The following is a 21,116-nucleotide window of genomic DNA, read 5'->3' on the forward strand; positions in this document are numbered from 1 at the left end:
GCAAACAGAGAGTTAAAAGACTGTTCAAGCAATATCTATAAGTACCTGTAATCTGGCTGCGCTGCCTTTATTTGAACCTACCTGCTGGAATGAGGAGACGCTCTTATCCAGAGCGATTTATAGGAGCAATTAGGGTTAAGTGCCTTGCTCAAGGGCACATCGGCAGATTTTTCACCTAGTCGGCTCGGGATTAGAACCAGCGACCTTTCGGTTACTGGCACTACGCTCTTAACCACTAAGCTACCTGTCATGAGTGTAAGAGAGAGTATGGAGACTCTCTGAGTAGTATGTGTGTCTGTGTATGGTAGCTGGCTCAACTTATGGCCTGAGTCTGTGTCTGTGTGTGTTAATGAGAGAGTATGGTTAAGGTCCTGGTAGCGAGATGTTACCGTCTTGTTCCATAGAGTAGTGGTTAGTAGTTACTTGCCCCCTACAGTGGGTTCAGTGTGAGGTGAGAGTGGTTGCCATGGACTGTGTGACGCTGTTCCCAGAGTTTCCTTTGGAAGAATGACAGGAAGCAGACGTAATGCCCTCATGGAAACTGGAGAGGGAAGCACATTCGCCCACTGTATGGGATCCAGGTTGGCTGTGAAAAGCAGTTCCCTTGAAAAGCATACTGTTTAGGCATGACTTAAATTGTGAAAAGGCATCTTATTTACATCATGTTGCACAATGTGAGAATATATTTCCTATCTATCGATGAGAAACTGGAAGCCACACTATTAGTTCATGCATATTTTATTCAAGAGTAAAAAATGTGATTTGTCCCATAGGGCATGCTTACAATGTGTGCATCGTTTAGGAAGTCAAATGCCAAAACTTAGTTCCAGAGAAAATTACAAGAAAAATTGTCACAAGTTAAAATCCATGAAATTCCTTCTTCGAAATAAACCATGTCTAGACCAAACAAGGATCAGAAAACTGTGGGGGAAAAACTTTAAGCTTAATCGTTAGAATCATAAGAATAAGAATTTCATCAAGAATTATAATGAGAATATATATTTTTCCTTTTAAAAGAAAGTGAGAAACAGGATTTTCCTTATGTCCAATTTGTTTACATTTGAACAAACCATGCGATCATGCTTTGGTAGCCTGAATGTTGCTTATCACTGAGTAATACGTTCATTCACACTATTGAACAACTTCTGTACACCAACAGAACAGAAAAAAAGAAGGCTTCACACCTTAAAATGAGCATCTGTGCCTGTGGAGCAAAACAATATAAAAATACAAATCAACAGTAATAACATTTAAAATAATATTGATGAAAAACAAATCAAAGGAAGCAAGAATGAAAAATGATATATAAAAAACAAAAGATAACTTTGAAGAGGGAAATAATTCAAGTCTACTATATTGAAACACATCACAATAAAAATTTCACATATCAATAAGGAACTTAATTGCATGCATTGATGCGTTCCATAACGTAGATGCTGTTAAAAATCATTGTCTTTGTTATCGTCCATCTTTATAATTCATTATATATATTAGATTTTTTTTTTACTGCGACAGCAGATTTGACGTACCATGTGCATTCTCTCTCTTTAGTTACAGGCAAGTGAAAACCAATCAGGTACGGGGTGACAGAAGGTAGACCCGAGCTGGGACTGCAGCACCTAAACAAGACAGACTGTGGCTTTGGTTGGTGGAGAGGCCACAGCCCACGTTCCACCCCTACCCCCTTCCCCTGCAGGCTCATGGCGTCTTACCACAAAATAAATCAGGAAAGAAAAGTTATCAGGTAAGATTGCATTGCAAGTAGTAAAATGTACATCTTTTTTCTTTTCAAATGCCCTTTCTTACAAACAACATTTTGTCTTTTTGTATTTGTATACATTACTACTAGTAGCAAAACATGTTGAGTAGCGAGATTATTTCTGTATGAGATGAGTTCATGAGTGAAACTCTCAATCAAAATAGTAAAATGTGTGTGTGGCATGGGTACTGTACTGGAGTGTCTCGTATCAGACCCTTTGAGGATGTAGCAGACATGGGAGAGAGTTCGGGACTCTAAACCTCGCCCACTCGGTCTGTGATTGGACTGAGAGAGGGAACAGCAGACACACCCACAGGACCACACCCCTGGTTCTCATCCCAACAAGGTCCCCTGCATCCTGCCCCGCTCGCCTCTCCTCTCCTCCTCCATGTCCCTTCCCTAAACTCTGACCCCACTAGCCCCTCCCAATCCACAGACCAAAGAGCGGGAAAACCTCCCCTTCTGAGCTCAGTTCCCCCATGTGGTGACCTGGCGTCAAAAAATATACCACCTTACCCATTTGTACAAGAGATTTAACATTTGATTAGTTTCTCTAATTGGATGTAGGAGCAGCAGCGGCTGATGCAGATGTTGTGTTGTGTCTGTGGGTGTGTTTTGTTGTATCTTTATTCTGAGGCCTGATATCACGATTTGGCGATGTCTTGCCGCACAGCGCAGCAGTGGCATGGGCTCTGGGGCAGGCCTCAGCATCACTGGATGTTGCTGGTGTCATTGTCATTGTCGTCCGTGCCGTTGGCCTCGGACATGTTCATCTTGCCCATGGACTGTCCCACATGGTTGACCCCGACTCTGCGGGGGGGCATGCGCTCGTTGATACGGTCTAGCCCCTTGGCTTCTTCGAAGCTGGCGATCTTATGCTGGGGAGAGAATCCACGGATGGCTGAGGGAGGGACAGGTGGGAGGAGAGAGGGGACACACAGGGGATGTCAATAATAAACCTTGATTTTAAATCCTTTGAAATACCTCTTTGTGCACGCTCAAATGATAAAATATTATTGGTAAGTACCATACTTGGCCCAAACGTAATAGAACATTACACAATATTTCAGTCACTTAAACATAGCGTTCTCATGTCACACAGCAGTAAAAGTTAGCATTGTGAATTCAAAGATCATTTGACACAAGTCTAGAAAGACAACATCCGAACACAGCTTAGAGTAAGATAAAGAATAGATAATGAATAGATTTAATTGTGGACAGAGTGATACCAGAACCCTTTGGATATTCACAGGCTCATCTAAGAGAAACATCTGAGAGAATGAATCAACGACTCTCACACAGCCACTCAGAGAAACCATGGCTATAATAGCACCCTCCTGTCCTGTATTAGAATGACACCCTTGTTTACTACAATAGCACCCAGCACCCTCCTTTACTAAAATGGCACCCTTGTTTACTAGAATAGCACATTCGTTTATTAGAATAGCACCCTCGTTTACTAGAATATCACATTTGTTTATTAGAATTGCACCCTCGTTTACTAGAATAGCACATTCGTTTATTAGAATAGCACCCTCGTTTACTAGAATATCACATTTGTTTATTATAATTGCACCCTCGTTTACTAGAATAGCACATTCGTTTATTAGAATGGCACCCTCCTTTACTAAAATGGGACCCTTGTTTACCATAATAGCGCCCTCCTTTACCTGAAGGGCACCCTTCTTTTACTGTTGTTATTATTATGCATCATGAAGCCAACATGACATTACACTAGCAGCTACATGGCATAAGCATGACATACTACATACCAGAGGAGGCTGGTGAGGGGAGGACGGCTCATAATAATAGCTGGAATGGAGTCAATGGAATGGTATCAAACACATCAAAGACTTGGTTTCCATGTGATTGATACCACTCCATTGACTCCATTCCAGCCATTATTATGAGCCGTCCTCCCCTCAGCCGCCTCCACTGCTACATACGTAGTCCTGATAGTTTGTTAGTTCATGCCCGTTCACTTAACCCTGTCGTGATGCAGGCAGTTGTTTAACTGCAGCTGTCAAATGGGCATTAAGTCTCCAGGGACTCTATGGTTCACACAGATAGCATCACGCTCATGATACCATTCAGTTGACATCATGATGCATACTGTATTTCAGCCATTGCGCTCGCCTGTGTCCTGTTCTCCCTGCATGTGATGCATCTTCGAACCAGATGGGGGCGGAAGATAAGCCAAATCCCAGAAATTAAAGAAGGAATCATGCCTGAGCATAAAAAGGTACCCAAAACCATCATGCAGCTCTTGGTAGCACCTCACTTTGCATGGCTTAAATTACTTACATACAAATCCATGTGTTTATATGTACCGGTATATTTGTTTATATATGTGTGTTTGTATTTTTATGTAAGGTATCAAACAATCAAACTTGTGAAAAAGCTTTGTTTTTCATGAGCACACCATGTAATTATTGTAAGTTATATATCTTGACCCTTACATCATAATTTATATAGTTGAGATATTTACATTGATATCTCTTGTAATCAAGGTACTGCAAAGTTCCGTGCTACCCATTCTAAATCCAACTGTCCCCCTGAGATGTTTGATGCAGGCTGAATATGAACTGCTATTGTCACTGATGGGTAGTTGACCCAATGCATGTCCTGCAGGCAAGCCTGCTGAGAGGGGTGGGGTGGGGGACGCAGCTTTACCTTCTCCATCCTCAGTTTCTGTGTCGATGGCTTCGATGGCCTCGGTGGTGGCTGGGGGGGGAAAGGAGGGGAGCAGGTTACTTCTGACAAAGCCATGCAGATGCAGAATGCAGCCCCTGGCGGTAGGTAGGCAGCTAGCGAGAGACCAGCGAGAGACACATTTAACCCAGCAACACAGCCAGGCAGGCTGGATCAGAGGAGTGCCATGGACCAGCAGCCCACTCCAGTCTCTGTAGCACACAACAGACTGAGTGACCAAAGGACTGGGGAACAGCCCAGGGCTGGGCTAGAGTGACTCTGGAGGGCCACAGACACCTCACCCAGCTTTTCAAAGGGCAACTCGATGGGAGTAAATACAGGTGAGATTACTGTCTGTCTCTCTCTAGTGTCGAGCTATAGCTAAAGGGGGCAGAATCCGCAGTCCTGCAGAGTCACGGGTGGCTGCCCAAACCTGGGTCAGAAACAAAGGGACCAGAGGACAGATACGAAGACAAAGACCCAGGGAGAGACGGAGAGCGACGGAGACTGTGACAGAAAGAGAGTAAGAGTCACAGTGAAAGAAAGAGGAACGGATAGACTGGGGAGGAGGGGAGGAGAGAAGGATAGAAAAGCCCTGGCCTGGCTTGGGCCTCTTCCTCACCACTCTGTAGGGTCTGTTTGCCCCCGGAGAGCACCCCGCTGGGCAGCATGCCAGTAGGCGTCAGACCCTTCAGTGTCAACACGTTCTCGCTCTCCTCCCTGCAGGGCACACATCACCACACACAGGTCAGAGGGCATCCACAAAGTTCACTCATTTAGGCTTCTACTGTATATCCACTCGATTGTAATAACTCTATATTCCATATTAGAGATATGTTCATGTATAACAGCTCATGTGACGTGAGGTGAAGAACGTTCTCACCGAAGCACTTTGAACATCGTGGCCATTTTCCCAATGGCGCGGATCTTGTTCCTGATCACCTCCTTCCGAGCTGCAGCTGCGTTGGCTAGAAAGAGGGAACACTCATTTTCAGATATCAGGAGTGAAGTCTGTGGGCCACATTGAAGTGATACATTTATATTCTTTACAGGTAATTCAAAGAGCCCCTCATAACAAACAAATACCCAGAGGACATTTAATATACGAATAACATGTTTTTAATTGTTTATCAGGATCTATGCCAGGGAGGGGAATGTGAGACACTATAGCGCTAATGGATTCTTAAAGGCCCAGTGCAGTCAAAAACTAGATTTTCCTGGTTTTATATATATTTCCACACTATGAGGTTGGAATAATACTGTGAAATTGTGAAAATTATGATGCCCTTTTAGTGTAAGAGCTATATGAAAAGACTGCCTGAATTCAATTCAATTAGTTAATAGACCAATAAGAAAGAGAGTTCCAAACCTTTCAGTTTTCCCCTCCCAGACAGTCCTAGCAAAATTCTTGCTTGAGAAATTGCTCTTTGCTAAGAAGCTATTTTTGTTTCTTTTTGACCAGTAAGGTACTTAATTGTTACCCAGAAATGATTTGATATTGAGATAAAACGGCTGCATTGGACTCTTAACAGTACAGTATATGAGTGACTCACCGTCGAGGATCTCTTGGTCGTCTCCGTCATTCATGAGCTCGTCGTCAGAGCAGATGCTCAACACGTTCACCAGCATCTCTGTGACTGGAGAAGGGTCAAAGGTTCTCAGATGAGGGTGCTGCCATACATATTTGTTTATGATAAAATGTAGTAAGAGGGTAAATATTGAAGGACAAAGTCATCGCTTAGCGTATCAGTCTGAGTGCCCTGCATGTGTCATGCTTAATGTTGGTATAGACTATGTTTGTATAGACTATCAAATTAAGATGATTCTCAACACAAACTTGGGGTCAGGAAATACATTTAAAAAATCAAAATGGGGTCCTCTGCATTTTCTAGTGTCAATTTGGGGTTGTGTGCAGAAAAGGTTGGGGAACCCCTAACTTAGGTCAATGTGATTAACCAGTATTAATCAGCACAGCACAGCACAGCAATTAGTCATTACACAAATACATGTGCTACTAATGAATGAGAAAAGGTGGTAGTGGTACCCTTCTCCCCCACAAAGGGCAGTGACCAGGTGAACACGTCCATGAAGTTGGGCAGCCAGTAGGGATGAGGGGAGCAGTTGAACTGCCGGATGTTCATCACATTGTTCTCATACTTCAGTACTGCAGCTGTGGAGGGAGAACAACAGAGAGGGTCACGTTAACATAAACATGTCTGCATCTACATGGATACACACATACTACACAAAATAATAATAAAATAAAATGGTATTTGTCACATGCGCCGAATACAACATGTGTAGACCTTACAGTGAAATGCTTACTTACAAGCCCTTAACCAACAATGCAGTTTTAAGAAAGAATACCAAAAAAAAAAAATCACACAAGAAACTACAATATAATATAATACAAAATAAAAGTAACAAATAATTAAAGAGCAGCAGTAAAATAACAATAGTGAGGCTATATACAGGGGGTACCGGTACCAAGTCAATGTGCGGGGGCACCGGTTAGTCGAGGTAATTGAGGTAATAAATGATGTACATGTAGGTAGAGTTATTAAAGTGACTATGCATGGATAATAAACAGAGAGTAGCAGCAGTGTAAAAGGGGGGGGGTAGTAGTGCCTTGCGGTCGGAGGCCGAGCAGTTGCCATACCAGGCAGTGATGCAACCAGTCAGGATGCTCTCGATGGTGCAGCTGTAGAACCTTTTGAGGATCTGAAGACCCATGCCAAATCTTTTCAGTCTCCTTAGGGGGAATAGGTTTTGTCGTGCCCACTTCACGACTGTCTTGGTGTGCTTGGACCATGTTAGTTTGTTGGTGATGTGGACACCAAGGAACTTGAAGCTCTCAACCTGCTCCACTACAGCCCCGTCGATGAGAATGGGGGTGTGCTCGGTCCTCTTATTTTTCCTGTAGTCCACAATCATCTCCTTTGTCTTGATCACGTTGAGGGAGAGGTTGTTGTCCTGGCACCACATGGCCAGGTCTCTGACCTCCTCCCTATAGGCTGTCTCGTCGTTGTCGGTGATCAGGCCTACCACTGTTGTGTCATCGACAAACTTAATGATGGTCTTGGAGTCGTGCCTGGCCATGCAGTAATGAGTGAACAGGGAATACAGGAGGGGAATGAGTACGCACCCCTGAGGGGCCCCCGTGTTGAGGATCAGCGTGGCGGATGTGTTGTTACCTACCCTTACCACCTGGGGGCGGCCCGTCAGGAAGTCCAGGATCCAGTTACAGAGGGAGGTGTTTAGTCCCAGGGTCCTTAGCTTAGTGATGAGTTTTGAGGGCACTATGGTGTTGAACGCTGAGCTGTAGTCAATGAATAGCATTCTCACATAGGTGTTCCTTTTGTCCAGGTGTGAAAGGGCAGTGTGGAGCGCAATAGAGATTGCATCATCTGTGGATCTGTTGGGGCGGTATGCAAATTGGAGTGGGTCTAGGGTTTCTGGGATGATGGTGTTGATGTGAGCCATGAACAGCCTTTCAAAGCACTTCATGGCTACAGACGTGAGTGCTACGGGTCAGTAGTCATTTAGGCAGGTTACCTTAGTGTTCTTGAGCACAGGGACTATGGTGGTCTGCTTGAAACATGTAGATATACAGAAACAATACAGTAAAAATGACCATCAGTGTGTTGAGTGATACATTATTAAAGCCCTGTATGTCTTCCAGCTCACTGTTCAATATCAACATTCTCCATTTTGAGCCCACTTCTATATGAATGACGCAGCATGCGTTATTTTGCTGCAAGCATATGCATGAAAATAAGTTTGAAATCCTGTCAATTCCCAAGACGGCATAGTTTTTTCCCTCTCACACCAACGTTTCATGTCTTCAGTTGCAGACAGAACACGGAGCATCTGATGTGCTTCTTCCCCAGGCATATTCACAGAGATTTTTGTAAATTTTTTTAAAGCATGTATTTGAAACAGCAGTGGCTGATGGTAGCTAGCTCTAGGATAAGTATGACAATGCTTCCCTATGCTACTTCCACTATATACAGTATAAGCATGATATTTTAGTTTATTCTCTTGACAAACAGATGCTATAGGCTATAGGAAGAAACCTTTTTACTAAAAGATGTAACACAATCCATGACATCTAAAAACACACCATTTCTTTTAATAACTTTATAAAACACCACCACAATGAAAAATATGTAATAATCATAAAATCATACCAAGAGCAGAGCTCTTATAACACACTGGCTCGTCAGTGGCAAGGAGATACTAGGCTGGAGCAACATGGGGGTGCAGATCTTGATATGTTTGTGTGGGTGTGTGTGAGAAAGAGACAGACACAGAAACACAGAAACAGACAGAGACAGACAGAGGCAGAGACAGAAACACAGACAGACAGAGGCAGAGACCGACAGAGGCAGAGACCGACAGAGGCAGAGACCGACAGAGGCAGAGACCGACAGAGGCAGAGACCGACAGAGGCAGAGACCGACAGAGGCAGAGACAGACAGAGGCAGAGACAGACAGAGGCAGAGACAGACAGAGGCAGAGACAGACAGAGGCAGAGACAGACAGAGGCAGAGACCGACAGAGGCAGAGACCGACAGAGGCAGAGACCGACAGAGGCAGAGACCGACAGAGGCAGAGACCGACAGAGGCAGAGACCGACAGAGGCAGAGACCGACAGAGGCAGAGACAGACAGAGGCAGAGACAGACAGAGGCAGAGACAGACAGAGGCAGAGACAGACAGAGGCAGAGACAGACACAGAAACACAGAGACAGACAGAGGCAGAGACAGACCGAGGCAGAGACAGACAGAGGCAGAGACCGACAGAGGCAGAGACCGACAGAGGCAGAGACCGACAGAGGCAGAGACCGACAGAGGCAGAGACCGACAGAGGCAGAGACCGACAGAGGCAGAGACAGACAGAGGCAGAGACAGACAGAGGCAGAGACAGACAGAGGCAGAGACAGACAGAGGCAGAGACAGACACAGAAACACAGAGACAGACAGAGGCAGAGACAGACCGAGGCAGAGACAGACACAGAAACAGACAGAGGCAGAGACAGACACAGAAACACAGAGACAGACAGAGGCAGAGGAAGAGACAGAGTGAGAGGGAAACAGAGGCACAAGAAGAAACAGAGACAGGCAGAGACACATAGAGAGAAAGGAGATGAGAGGATCAACCACTAGGTGCCCCTCTTGAGCCCCAGAAGTGCTATTACAGTTCCATCAGGAGAGATAAAGCCACATGGAGATAGTCAGTCATACCGACAGTCCCTCCCACGCTCTCCCCATGTCCCACTATCCATCTCCACAAGCCACACATTGAACACCACCCACCAACAAACACTTGTTCCAGCATACATTCACTACAAGTATTTACTGGTTCACATAGACTCATACAGTAGCACTACAAATACATGGAGCAGATAGACTGACCTTTGTTGTTGTAAACATCAAGGTAATTTGGCGCTGAGAAGATGGTGATGAGGGAGGGGAAGCCGGTGGTCTGGCTCTTCCGGTACATCCGGTAGCTATAGGACACCAACAGATAGAGAGTGAGAGGTGTTTTCAAGTTAATAATCTGGATAAATCATGAATTGTATCAAAGCTACTGAAAAGTGTGAGAGAGAGAGAGAGAGCGAGAGAGCGAGAGAGCGAGAGAGCGAGAGATGTAGGGGTACATACCCAGCATCTTGTGCTTCATGTGCTCGGATGACTGATAATAAGTTATTGTTCTGTAGGAAATCACATACAGCTGGATAACTACAAGGCAGAAAAGAGAGCGATAGAGGGTTTAGGGATGTCATATATACATTCACACTTTTTGACACATATCACAGAGCAACACAGCCTGACCTATGGAACCGAACAACATGCCGAACGCAGAAGTATTGTGTAACAGAGCATACACATTCAATTCAACTGAATACACAGTGCCAAAACATTATTTTCTGCATATTACATTCACGAAACAGAGCATGACTGAGCATGACACCCCTGGTCCAGACACAGAGTAGAACATTGACATTGTCCTACAACAAAACAGTGCAGAGCATCACTGCTCAGCATGATGTAAGACGTACCAGCCCATCCCAGCCCATCCCAGCCCAGCACATGGCTCACAGATCGCCCAAAGCAACTTAATGCCACTCACTGGGCCTTAAAAAACACAACAAACCATCATGTCAGCTCTCATTTGACGGCTAACTGGCTGTCAGTTCTACCCGATAGGAAATGTGTTAGGATTGGTACATTTTCCCCTCCTGTAGGCATACTGTTAACGAGATGGCCTGCTTGACGGCATTGGTCCTCCACCTCTCTCTCTTCCCTCTACACAGATCACTCCTTCCCTTGTAGCTCCCCCTCTTCCTATCACTCGCTCCAGTTTGGGCTGGAGGAGTGAGTTGTCATAGCAACAGCTCATTGCAGCGCCCCAGGGGGATTGTGGGATAGATGGCAGTGTTGAGTTGATACTGGCCCTTCTTTTATTCCACGCTCGACTCGGCTCACCCACGGTGCATTTCAACCGCCTGGTTTGGAGTAGGAGATCCCTGTGTACTTGTCTACTCCCCCTCTCATCTCCTCTACATTACTCTCCTTTAACCTCACAACCCCCACTAGCACTGATACAGATTCAGCTTGATTCCATTCCAATTCCTGAAGCTCCAATTGTACCTCTCAATCTATGAGCTTAACAGATGTTAAGAAGCCAGGATGTGTATATGGTTAATAATCATAGTATGTGTAGGCTTATAGTAAAATCTATTTAAATCAATTTCCCAAGACTTCATTGTTTTTTCCCTCTCACACCAACGTTTCATGCCTCCAGTTGCAGACACAAAACGGAGCATCCAATGTGTTTCTTCTGCAGGCATATTCACAGGGATTGAAAGAACCAAACAAGGTGCCAATTTTGAAAAAAGCATGTCTTTGAAACAGCAGTGGTTGATGTTAGAAGGGCACGATTAATGTAGGAGCTTCCTGGGGCTGACGCCCTTGGGCCCAGGTCCGTGGGGAGCCCAAGAGGCAGAAAAAAAGAAGAAATTATTAAGGAAAGATATACTGTATATATTATATGTACAGTATATATTATATACAGTGCCTTCGGAAAGTATTCAGACCCCTTGACTTTTTCCACATTTTGTTACGTTATTATTTTGTTACGTTATTATACATTTTGTTCCGTTATATTATTATTCTAAAATGGATTACATTTATTTTTCAATCTACACACAAAACCCCATAATGACAAAGCGAAAACGTTTATTTTTTAATGTTTGCAAATTTATTAAAAATAAAAAACTTAAATACCTTATTTACATAAGTATTCAGACCCTTTGCTATGAGACTCAAAATTGAGATCAGGTGCATCCTCCAACTTGATTGGAGTCCACCTGTGGTAAATTCAATTGATTGGACATGATTTGGAAAGGTACACACCTGTCTATTGAAGATCCCACAGTTGACAGTGCATGTCAGAGCAAAAACCAAGCCATGAGGTCGAAGGAATTGTCTGTAGAGCTTCGAGATAGGATTGTGTCGAGGCACAGATCTGGGGATGGTATGAAAACAATTCTGCAGCAATGAAGGTCCCCAAGAACACAGTGGCCTCCATCATTCTTAAATGGAAGAAGACTCTTCCTAGTGCTGGCCTCCCGGCCAAACTGAGCAATCGGGGAAGAAGGGCCTTGGTCAGGGAGGTGACCAAGAACCCGACGGTCTCTCTGATAGAGCTCCAGAGTTCCTCTGTGGAGATGGGAGAACCTTTCAGAAGGACAACCATCTCTGCAGCACTCCACCAGTCAGGCCATTATGGTAAAGTGGCCAGATGGAAGCCACTCCTCAGTAAAAGGCACATGACAGCCCACTTGGAGTTTGCCAAAAGGCACCTAAAGACTCACAGACCATGAGAAACAAGATTCTCTGGTCCGCTGAAACGAAGATTGAACTCTTTGGCCTGAATACCAAGCGTTACGTCTGGAGGAAACCTGGTTCCATCCCTACTGTGAAACATGGTAGTGGCAACATCATGCTGTGGGGGTGTTTTTCAGCAGCAGGGACTGGGAGACTAGTCAGGATCAAGGGAAAGATGAACGGAGCAAAGTACAGAGAGATCCTTGATGAAAACCTTCTCCAGAGCGCTCAGGACCTCAGACTGGGGCGAAGGTTCACCTTCCAACAGGACAACAACCCTAAGCACACAGCCAAGACAACGCAGGAGTGGCTTTGGGACAAGTCTCTGAATGTCCTTGAGTGGCCCAGCCAGAGCCTGGACTTGAACCCGATCGAACATCTCTGGAGAGACCTGAAAATAGCTTTGCAGCGATGCTCCCCATCAAACCTGACAGAGCTTGAGAGGATCTGCAGAGAATGGGAGAAACTCCCCAAATACAGGTGTGCCAAGCTTGTAGCGTCATACCCAAGAAGACTTGAGGCTGTAATCGCTGTCAAAGGTGCTTCAACAAAGTACTGAGTAAAGGGTCTGAATACTTATGTAAATGTGATATTTCCGTTTTTATTATTTTTATACATTTGCAAAAAAATCTAAAAACCTGCTTTTGCTTTGTCATTATGGGGTATTGTGTGTAGATTGATGAACGATTTAATCAATTTTAGAATAAGGCTGTAACGTAACAAAATGTGGAAAAAGTCTAGGGGTCTGAATAATTTCCGAATGCACTGTATGTAGTATATCTTTTTTATTTTTTCACTGCAACTGCCAACCCCAGGAAGACTCAGGAGCCCGATCTCAATGAGTGTAGACAGCCTGGGGCCTATGATTTCTTAATCCGGCCTTGGATGCTAGCTAGCTCTCTGATAATTATGACAGTGCTTCCCTATGCTACTTCCACTATATACAATAATATGCCATTTAATAATAATATGCCATTTAGCAGACACTTTTATCCAAAGCGACTTACAGTCATGCGTGCATACATATTTGTGTATGGGTGGTCCCGGGGATCGAACCCACTACCTTGGCGTTACAAGCACCGTGCTCTACCAGCTGAGCTACAGAGGACCACAATGAGATCATCAACAGAAAAAAGAGAGACTACAATCAGCATGAATAAAACATGCAAATTGCTGTTGTAAATGAGCAAAATCTGAAAATAAAATATTACTTTCACAATGGTTATAAACTATTGTTATGCACACACCGATGACTCAAGCCTACATATTGATTGACCTAAATGTGCTGCAGTTTTTTAATCCATGGCTCAGTTGGTCAGAGAAGGGGGTCTCTCATTCCTGTGTCAGATTTGGCTACTGAGGTGTTTCTCTGGACCACTGTAGTGGTAAAACCTTCAGGTGCTGAAACCTTAGCGTTAAAGAGGGACTGATGAGACGCATTACTGAACTGTTCCCCGAAGACACTATTGTCCTCACTGACAAACCAGACCATAGGGCTTTCACCTCATCATATCAAAACAAGCTCAGTCCACCACCTAACAACAAGGATGCTGGGTGGGACTACATTCAGTGTTATGTGGCTGTCTGATAGTTCCCTTAATGTATTGCTGTGGTCAGTCAGAATGATACAGTCCACAAAAGGACACAAAGCCTTTAAAACATGGACATAGGTTAGCTGAGATCCACCAATACCACCTACCATCACCAAGGATACTATATGCCCCCTCTCAAACTGACAGACCAATGACCTGAGGTGTGCACTTGTTTCTGTGTGTAAAAAAAGCCTCTAATGAGTATTCACCTTCCACAGCCATGTATTATACCAAAATCTCCATCCATTCCATCCTACCACCACCATCCCCTCTACCCCTCCCCACAGCCACGCCCCATCTAAGTTGTCATCAGCGTGTGAAATATTTAAGTGTTCAAAGATTTGCGCAGGAAAGAAAAAAACCAGAATAATGGCTGTGCCCTGAGCTCCTGGAGAGCCTACGGTATGCAGCCCCTATACATCCAAGGCTTTCCGCCCAAATTCCCTCGGCACCCAGAAAGTAGGTCAGTGCAGCGGCTGCATCTCACACAGACATGACATATGATGCCACACACTATGGCTGACAGGATACAGAACCACGGCAACACAGATGCACATTGGGGGTGTGTATTGTGTGTACGTGCTGTATGTCCCTGTGTGTGTACAATTTGAGATAGGATTCATGCTGTTTGGTTTGGAGGTAATTGTTTGGTCGACAGATCCAGAGAGTGATAATTGATGGCTTAAAAACATGAGGAATAGTTATGAAAGAAAGAAAGTGTTGAGGTGGAGAGAGAGAGAGAGCTGACCTGTAGAAGTAGGAGCAGCCTCGGACTGTGTTGTGGCTGAAGTACTCCTGGGTTTTCTCATTGCCAAAGTCCTCCAGAGGGTCAGACCACAGTAGGTCACACATGGGCCCAAACGCTGGAGGCTCCTTGAACCGGTCTATCTACAGCAGAGAGAAACATACTGAATTCAAACACAAGCAAACGCGCAAATATTCTAACACAAAAACAACAATCACTCACGCACACAGGTAAGCACGCTCGCAGGTACGCACGCATGCACACACACAAAGTGCTGTACTCAAGTATACAAAGACATGAAACACAGTTCATGTGATTTTCCTATGCATGGCTTGTCAGTGCCATGGTGCTGGTTCAGTACCTTCTTTATGTCATCTAAGGTGTGTATTTCTGGTGAGAGTCCTCCGTGGACACACAGAAACTGCTGGTTCATGAGGGCAGCCAGGGGAAGGCAGTCAAAAGCGTCCATGCATGAGTCATACACCTGCTCCGAGTACTTGATTTTACCTGTCCACCACAGAGAGCGACAGACAGAAACAACTGGATCAGTACAATGATACAGACAGGGACCTCAGGGACCACATTCATCATCCATCAAGGTGGAATCCTGATGTGAGATACGGGCTAATAACTTCAATTGTTACATAAGCTGTCCATTGACAGTAATGCATGATTCACACGTAAGAGAGATTTCAGCCTGGAATAGATACTCCAAGTAAGAACAAACACAAGATCTCACACTCAAGAACTTTTACATTTTAGTCATTTAGCAGGCACTTTGATCCAGAGCGACTTACAGTAGTGAGTGCATACATTTTTGTACTTTTTTCATAATAACATCCAACCATCCTCTCTCAAGAAGATATACTGTATTGTGTGATCCAACTGAGCAGAGAAGAACAAGATGACTCCCATCATGCACTTCTCCGTGGATGTATCGAGACCCAGAGAACACCTCTACCTTCTGTCCTATTCCTTCCCATCTCAGGGATCTCTGATATTCATCACAACACCTTCTTACCCTTCTCCCAAGGCTCGCTCTGTTTAATCTTTGTTTGTGTGTGTGTGTGCATGTATGCCATGCAGTGTTTTTTCATTAACTCCTAATCCCCAACCTTTCACAGCAATGGTAACCATGGTGATGTGCCACCGGAGAAGATACAGAAATAGGTTCCAGTCAACTCTGCTGCAACTCTCTCAGGTATACATGTCCTTGAAGCCTCCTGCCTGCTCCTCCTCATGGGAGACCTCCACTCTAACCACCCATCCACTACTTATCTCTAATGTGGCATGCTTTCGTTTTTCAAGAATCATTTCATAGCCTCTCAAGGAACAATGCATGAGATGACACAGAAAGAAATAGAACATCTCTGGAGAGTACTCACATTCTTGTTTGAAGGTGAAGTATTCTGTCAAATGTCTACATTCGTGGTTTCCTCGCAGTAAAAATAGCGTCTTTGGGTAGAGGATTTTCAGCGACCAAAGGTACAAAACACACTGTCAAGAGAGTAGATAAAGGGTTATTAGCTAGGGTTATTAGCTCAGTTTACATACACACAAATACGCACAATGATCAAATACACAGTTCGGGCCCTAAGAAAAAAGGCCTGCACCAGGCTGCAGCTTGACGATAGAAAAATTAACATTATATAATATGACATGGGATATAAAATCAGACTGTATCACGATCAATGACTGCCTTGAGCTCAAACCAGAAAAGGCCTAAAATTGACCTTTATTTGAAAAATATAAACGCAACACGCAACCATTTCAACGATTTTACTGAGTTACAGTTCATATAAGTAAATCAGTCAATTGAAATAAATTATTTAGGCCCTAATCTATTGATTTCACATGACTGGGCAGGGGCGCAGCCATGGGTGGGCATAGGCCCACCCACTTGGAGCCAGGCCAACCCACTGGGGAGCCAGGCCTAGCCAATCAGAATGAGTTTTTCCCCACAAAAGGGCTTTATTACAGACAGAAATACTCGGCTGTCTGGGTGGCTGGTTTCAGACGATTCCGTAATTGAAGAAGCTGGATGTGGAGGTCCTGGGCTGGCGTGGTTACACGTGGTCTGCAGTTGTGAGGCCGGTTGGAGATACTGCCAAATTCTCTAAAACAACGTTGGAGGCAGCTTATGGTAGAGAAATGAACATTAAATTCTCTGCCAACAGCTCTGGTGGACATTCTTGCAGTCAGCATGCCAATTGCACGCTCCCTCAAAACTTGAGACATCTGTGGCATTGTGTGACAAACTGCACATTTTAGAGTGGCCTTTTATTGTCCCCAGCACAAGGTGAACCTATGTAATGATCATGCTGTTTAATCAGCTTCTTGATTTGCCACACCTGTCAGGTGGATGGATTATCTTGGCAAAGGAGAAATGCTCACTAACAGCGATGTAAACAAATGTGTGCACAAAATCTGAGAGAAATAAGCTTTCTGTGCGTACGGAACATTTCTGGTATCTGTTATTTCAGCTCATGAAACATCGGACCAACACTTTACATGTTGCGTTTATATTGTTGTTCAGTATATATCAGATGAGGACCCCCAGCCATTGATCTGCTGACAGCTGATAAAGATAGTGTGCTAATCATGAGAATTAGTGTGGAGCCAGTCTGTTTGGGGATAATCAACCCTTCAGACCAGCGGGAGAGCCTTCCTTTATGCAAAGACAACGTGTCAGCATCGATTGCATGTGATTGGATGATTCCTCCTTCCTCCTCACGGCAGATTCCGGGGGGAAGCGCTGGTGTTTTTGCGGCGTTTCAGTGCACTATAGCTCCTCCTCACGCAGCGCAGGGAAGCAGCACAGCACACGGAGAGGCACAGGTAGGGAGGCAGCAGGACAGAGATGCCATTCGTCTCATTCCATGTGGAAACGGCAGGAATACCTCCAGTCTAAAGGCAGCCTATGCCTCAGCAGAGAGAATGAGCTCCTAATGGCTCCTATTAGGAAAGCCCTCCAGTCACAACCAACCAGGTAGAGAGATAATATAGGGGATTTATAACCTGGGGCAGAAGTCATCATAACCAGCTCCAGAGCGTGTGTCTTGTGTATCTCTGCAGTGTGTATTTGGTATATCTGTCTCTGTGCATTGGTTTAAATTGAGGTGTTGGATTAAACACTGATATAAGTACAGACAAAGATAGTTTGTGAGCACTAAGGGAAGAGGGTGTTTGGTGGGTGTCACACTGCAAAGGCAGCCTATGCCTCAGCAGAGAGAATGAGCTCCTAATGGCTCCTATTAGGAAAGCCCTCCAGTCACAACCAACCAGGTAGAGAGATAATATAGGGGATTTATAACCTGGGGCAGAAGTCATCATAACCAGCTCCAGAGCGTGTGTCTTGTGTATCTCTGCAGTGTGTATTTGGTATATCTGTCTCTGTGCATTGGTTTAAATTGAGGTGTTGGATTAAACACTGATATAAGTACAGACAAAGATAGTTTGTGAGCACTAAGGGAAGAGGGTGTTTGGTGGGTGTCTCTTACCTCGATACTGAAGTATCCCCGGTCCACATAGTCTCCCAGGAATAGGTACCGCGTCGTGGCCGGCGAGCCACCCACCTCAAACAGCTTCATAAGGTCAAAGAACTGCCCATGGATATCCCCGCACACTGCAAAACATCACATCCCACACCATGAGAACACATGAACACATTATCACTGGGTCTGTTAGCAGTACATATAGTACACAGCAGGCATTTTATATATGATAAAGTGTGTGTGTGGTACTGAGGAAAAGAGAGTGCCTGTGTGATGCATGCTTTTCCTGTGTAAGTCAGACAGTAGAAGATTCATGCTGTTTCTCGGCTCAGTGATTTTCTCTGAGTGAGAGAGAGCGAGAGAGACAGAAAGAAAGAGAGAGAGAGAGCGATGAGAAAAGTTGCAAACTCCTGTTGCCACGGTGATATGATTTTTAGGAGAATAAATAATGAAATAAATGGGAGTTTTTGTTTATCTCGCCCTCATGCGGTGTTGGCATGGAGATGCTGCCTGGGTGTTTGCCCCCAGAGGCCCCTCTCTCTACCCCAGTAGGAGGTGGGTGTGGCTCAGGGACCCTGGGCCTGGGGGAGGGAGCCTGGGAGGCTGGGACTCTGGCTGGCTGGCTCCAATCCCCTGGAGACAATAACAACTGGACTTTACAGCACCAACCTGCATCTAATTTCCCAATCTTCCCCCATCTCCTCTCTTTCATCATCACTCTATTTCCCTCCCTCTCCTCCATCTGTCTGCCTCTGTCTCCCTCTATCAGCTCCACTGTGGCCTTCGCCCACTCAAAGCTCAGAGCAACGCGAGTGGGAGCCTCTGCTTGTGTGAGTAAAGCAATCAACACACACACACGCTTGCACGCACAAATAGTATTTGCGCACCGCACATACAGTAGTACATGAATGCATAAATACACACACACATGCATTCATGCACACGTAAGACTAAGCACAGACATTCAAACACAGTGCTAGCAATAGCAAGAATACAGTAGTCTTACATAGAGATCCACACTTGCAACTCTATTCTTAAGAATGTCTATGCACTGATACACACATCATCATCCATATTTCATGCTAAATAAATAAAGCATATGACCCTCATTTTTGTGGCACTTGTTCACCAGAGGGTCAAAGGACTACTCCTGTACTGTAACTAAGGTATCCTGTCTCCATTTACCATCTCCCACCAATCAATCAACCATTTCATCAGTCTGTCCACCAATCACTCAGTCCCAGTTGGAGGAGCCATCTGTACAGTGGGCTATGTCTATTCATCATGTTTACAACTCCTAGTATAGCTTGAAAACTAACACCATGCTGCACAATGGCAACCAATGCCTTTCTCAGAGCAGGAATGAAATGAAAATGGGTACTGATACCAAATGAAACAAATATATTTATAAGAACCTATGGCCCCTAATGTCGGTGATACACAGTGTTCCTATTTTAAACTCAATTATAGCACACAAACAAGGACAGGCAGGTACCCCCCATGTACAAATAGATTTCTAATCTCAATGGCATCACCTGTATAAACACAGGATAAATATACAATTGGCAGTTATCTGACAAAGCAAATTGGTCAGGTCTCACATTACAGCCCAGTCTAAGTGAACACTAGCTACTGATGTAATATGGTAAACTGTGAGTTCCTGTGTCCTCTACTGCCTTACTCCAGCCCTCCTCTTCCTCCATGGCCTTAGTATGGCAGGGGATTCAGACATGGGGGAGGGTAGAAAAGGCTGATGTGCACAGAACAGAACCTCCACTTCCACCCCCTCCTCTGTCTCTCTCTCTCTCTCTCTCTCTCTCACTCGCTCTCTTCCATTATCTCTCCATCTTTTTCTCTCTACTCCCATTATTTTCTTTCACTCGTTTCCCAGCCCATGCCTACTATTTCTATCCCTTTCTCTTTCCCTCTATTTCTTTCCCTTTTCTGTAACTCTCTCACACCATTCTTCAATACCTTCCTTTCTGGAGGCAGTATTATGTAAGTTAGTCTGCATCTAGCATCCAATGAATACTGGTCTAATGACAGAGGCAAGATTAAATCCGATCACAATAAGGATGTGTATCTGAATGAACCAGCAATGTCCAATGAGTGAGTGTGCCTATGCTGTGCTGTTGTGTTTTCAGGTTTGTCTATGCGTGCGTGCGTGAGACTCGTGCCTTTGTGTGCGAGTTGTTTGTGTGCACGTGTTGTGAGTTAGTCTAACCCTCTGTTCATAATGACTTGGTAAGATAAGCCAAAATGAAGACGAAAAATGTATGCCTGAAAATCGTCTATTATTAATTTCAAGACCGTATCATAAAAGCAAGAAGCTTTGTGCATGCTTTAGTAACTGTCATGGTAAATAGGTCTACTTGCTATGTGATTAGACGTAATGGTAAATAGGTCTACTTGCTATGTGATTAGACGTAATGGTAAATAGGTCTACTTGCTATGTGATTAGACGTAATGGTAAATAGGTCTACTTGCTATGTGATTAGACGTAATGGTAAATAGGTCTACTTGCTATGTGATTAGACGTAATGGTAAATAGGTCTACTTGCTATGTGATTAGACGTAATGGTAAATAGGTCTACTTGCTATGTGATTAGACGTAATGGTAAATAGGTCTACTTGCTATGTGATTAGACGTAATGGTAAATAGTTCTACTTGCTATGTGATTAGACGTAATGGTAAATAGGTCTACCTGCTATGTGATTAGACGCAATGGTAAATACTATTACTTGAATCATTGTTCCCCAGTACCATCAGAAAGCTATTTCACATGTCTATCTACAGCAAACACACACATAAACGCTCTCCGTCCTTCCGTCTCTCCGTCCCTCGCAATTGCTTCTAAACGGCTTCCCACGTTTACAATATCCAAAAGGTGCCTAGCATTTTGAAAGGTTATCTTAGTCCATTTGAGCCACCTGGGTGCT

At 44.4% G+C, this 21,116-nt stretch overlaps 1 protein-coding gene across 2 annotated transcripts in view; it reads right to left on the reverse strand.

Annotated features, from left to right (window-relative positions):
* Nucleotides 1-720: 720 nt before the first annotated feature.
* LOC121579593 (serine/threonine-protein phosphatase 2B catalytic subunit alpha isoform-like) overlaps nt 721-21,116 on the reverse strand; it is a 51,064-nt gene continuing 30,668 nt past the window's right edge. The window contains exons 3-14 of one of the 2 annotated variants that reach the window (XM_041894325.2): nt 18,183-18,307; nt 16,068-16,179; nt 15,044-15,189; nt 14,686-14,825; nt 10,117-10,194; nt 9,868-9,962; nt 6,495-6,620; nt 6,004-6,087; nt 5,334-5,418; nt 5,073-5,170; nt 4,433-4,483; nt 721-2,660 (exon numbers count right to left, since the gene is read on the reverse strand). In XM_041894325.2, the coding sequence (XP_041750259.1) occupies nt 2,470-2,660; nt 4,433-4,483; nt 5,073-5,170; nt 5,334-5,418; nt 6,004-6,087; nt 6,495-6,620; nt 9,868-9,962; nt 10,117-10,194; nt 14,686-14,825; nt 15,044-15,189; nt 16,068-16,179; nt 18,183-18,307 (1,331 nt within the window). In that variant the 3' untranslated portion in view covers nt 721-2,469. The remainder of the gene's footprint in view (nt 2,661-4,432; nt 4,484-5,072; nt 5,171-5,333; nt 5,419-6,003; nt 6,088-6,494; nt 6,621-9,867; nt 9,963-10,116; nt 10,195-14,685; nt 14,826-15,043; nt 15,190-16,067; nt 16,180-18,182; nt 18,308-21,116) is intronic. The other variant, XM_041894326.2, reaches the window with a different exon arrangement.

The sequence above is a fragment of the Coregonus clupeaformis genome, chromosome 13 (genome assembly GCF_020615455.1).
Source record: "Coregonus clupeaformis isolate EN_2021a chromosome 13, ASM2061545v1, whole genome shotgun sequence".
Classification (NCBI taxonomy): domain Eukaryota; kingdom Metazoa; phylum Chordata; class Actinopteri; order Salmoniformes; family Salmonidae; genus Coregonus; species Coregonus clupeaformis.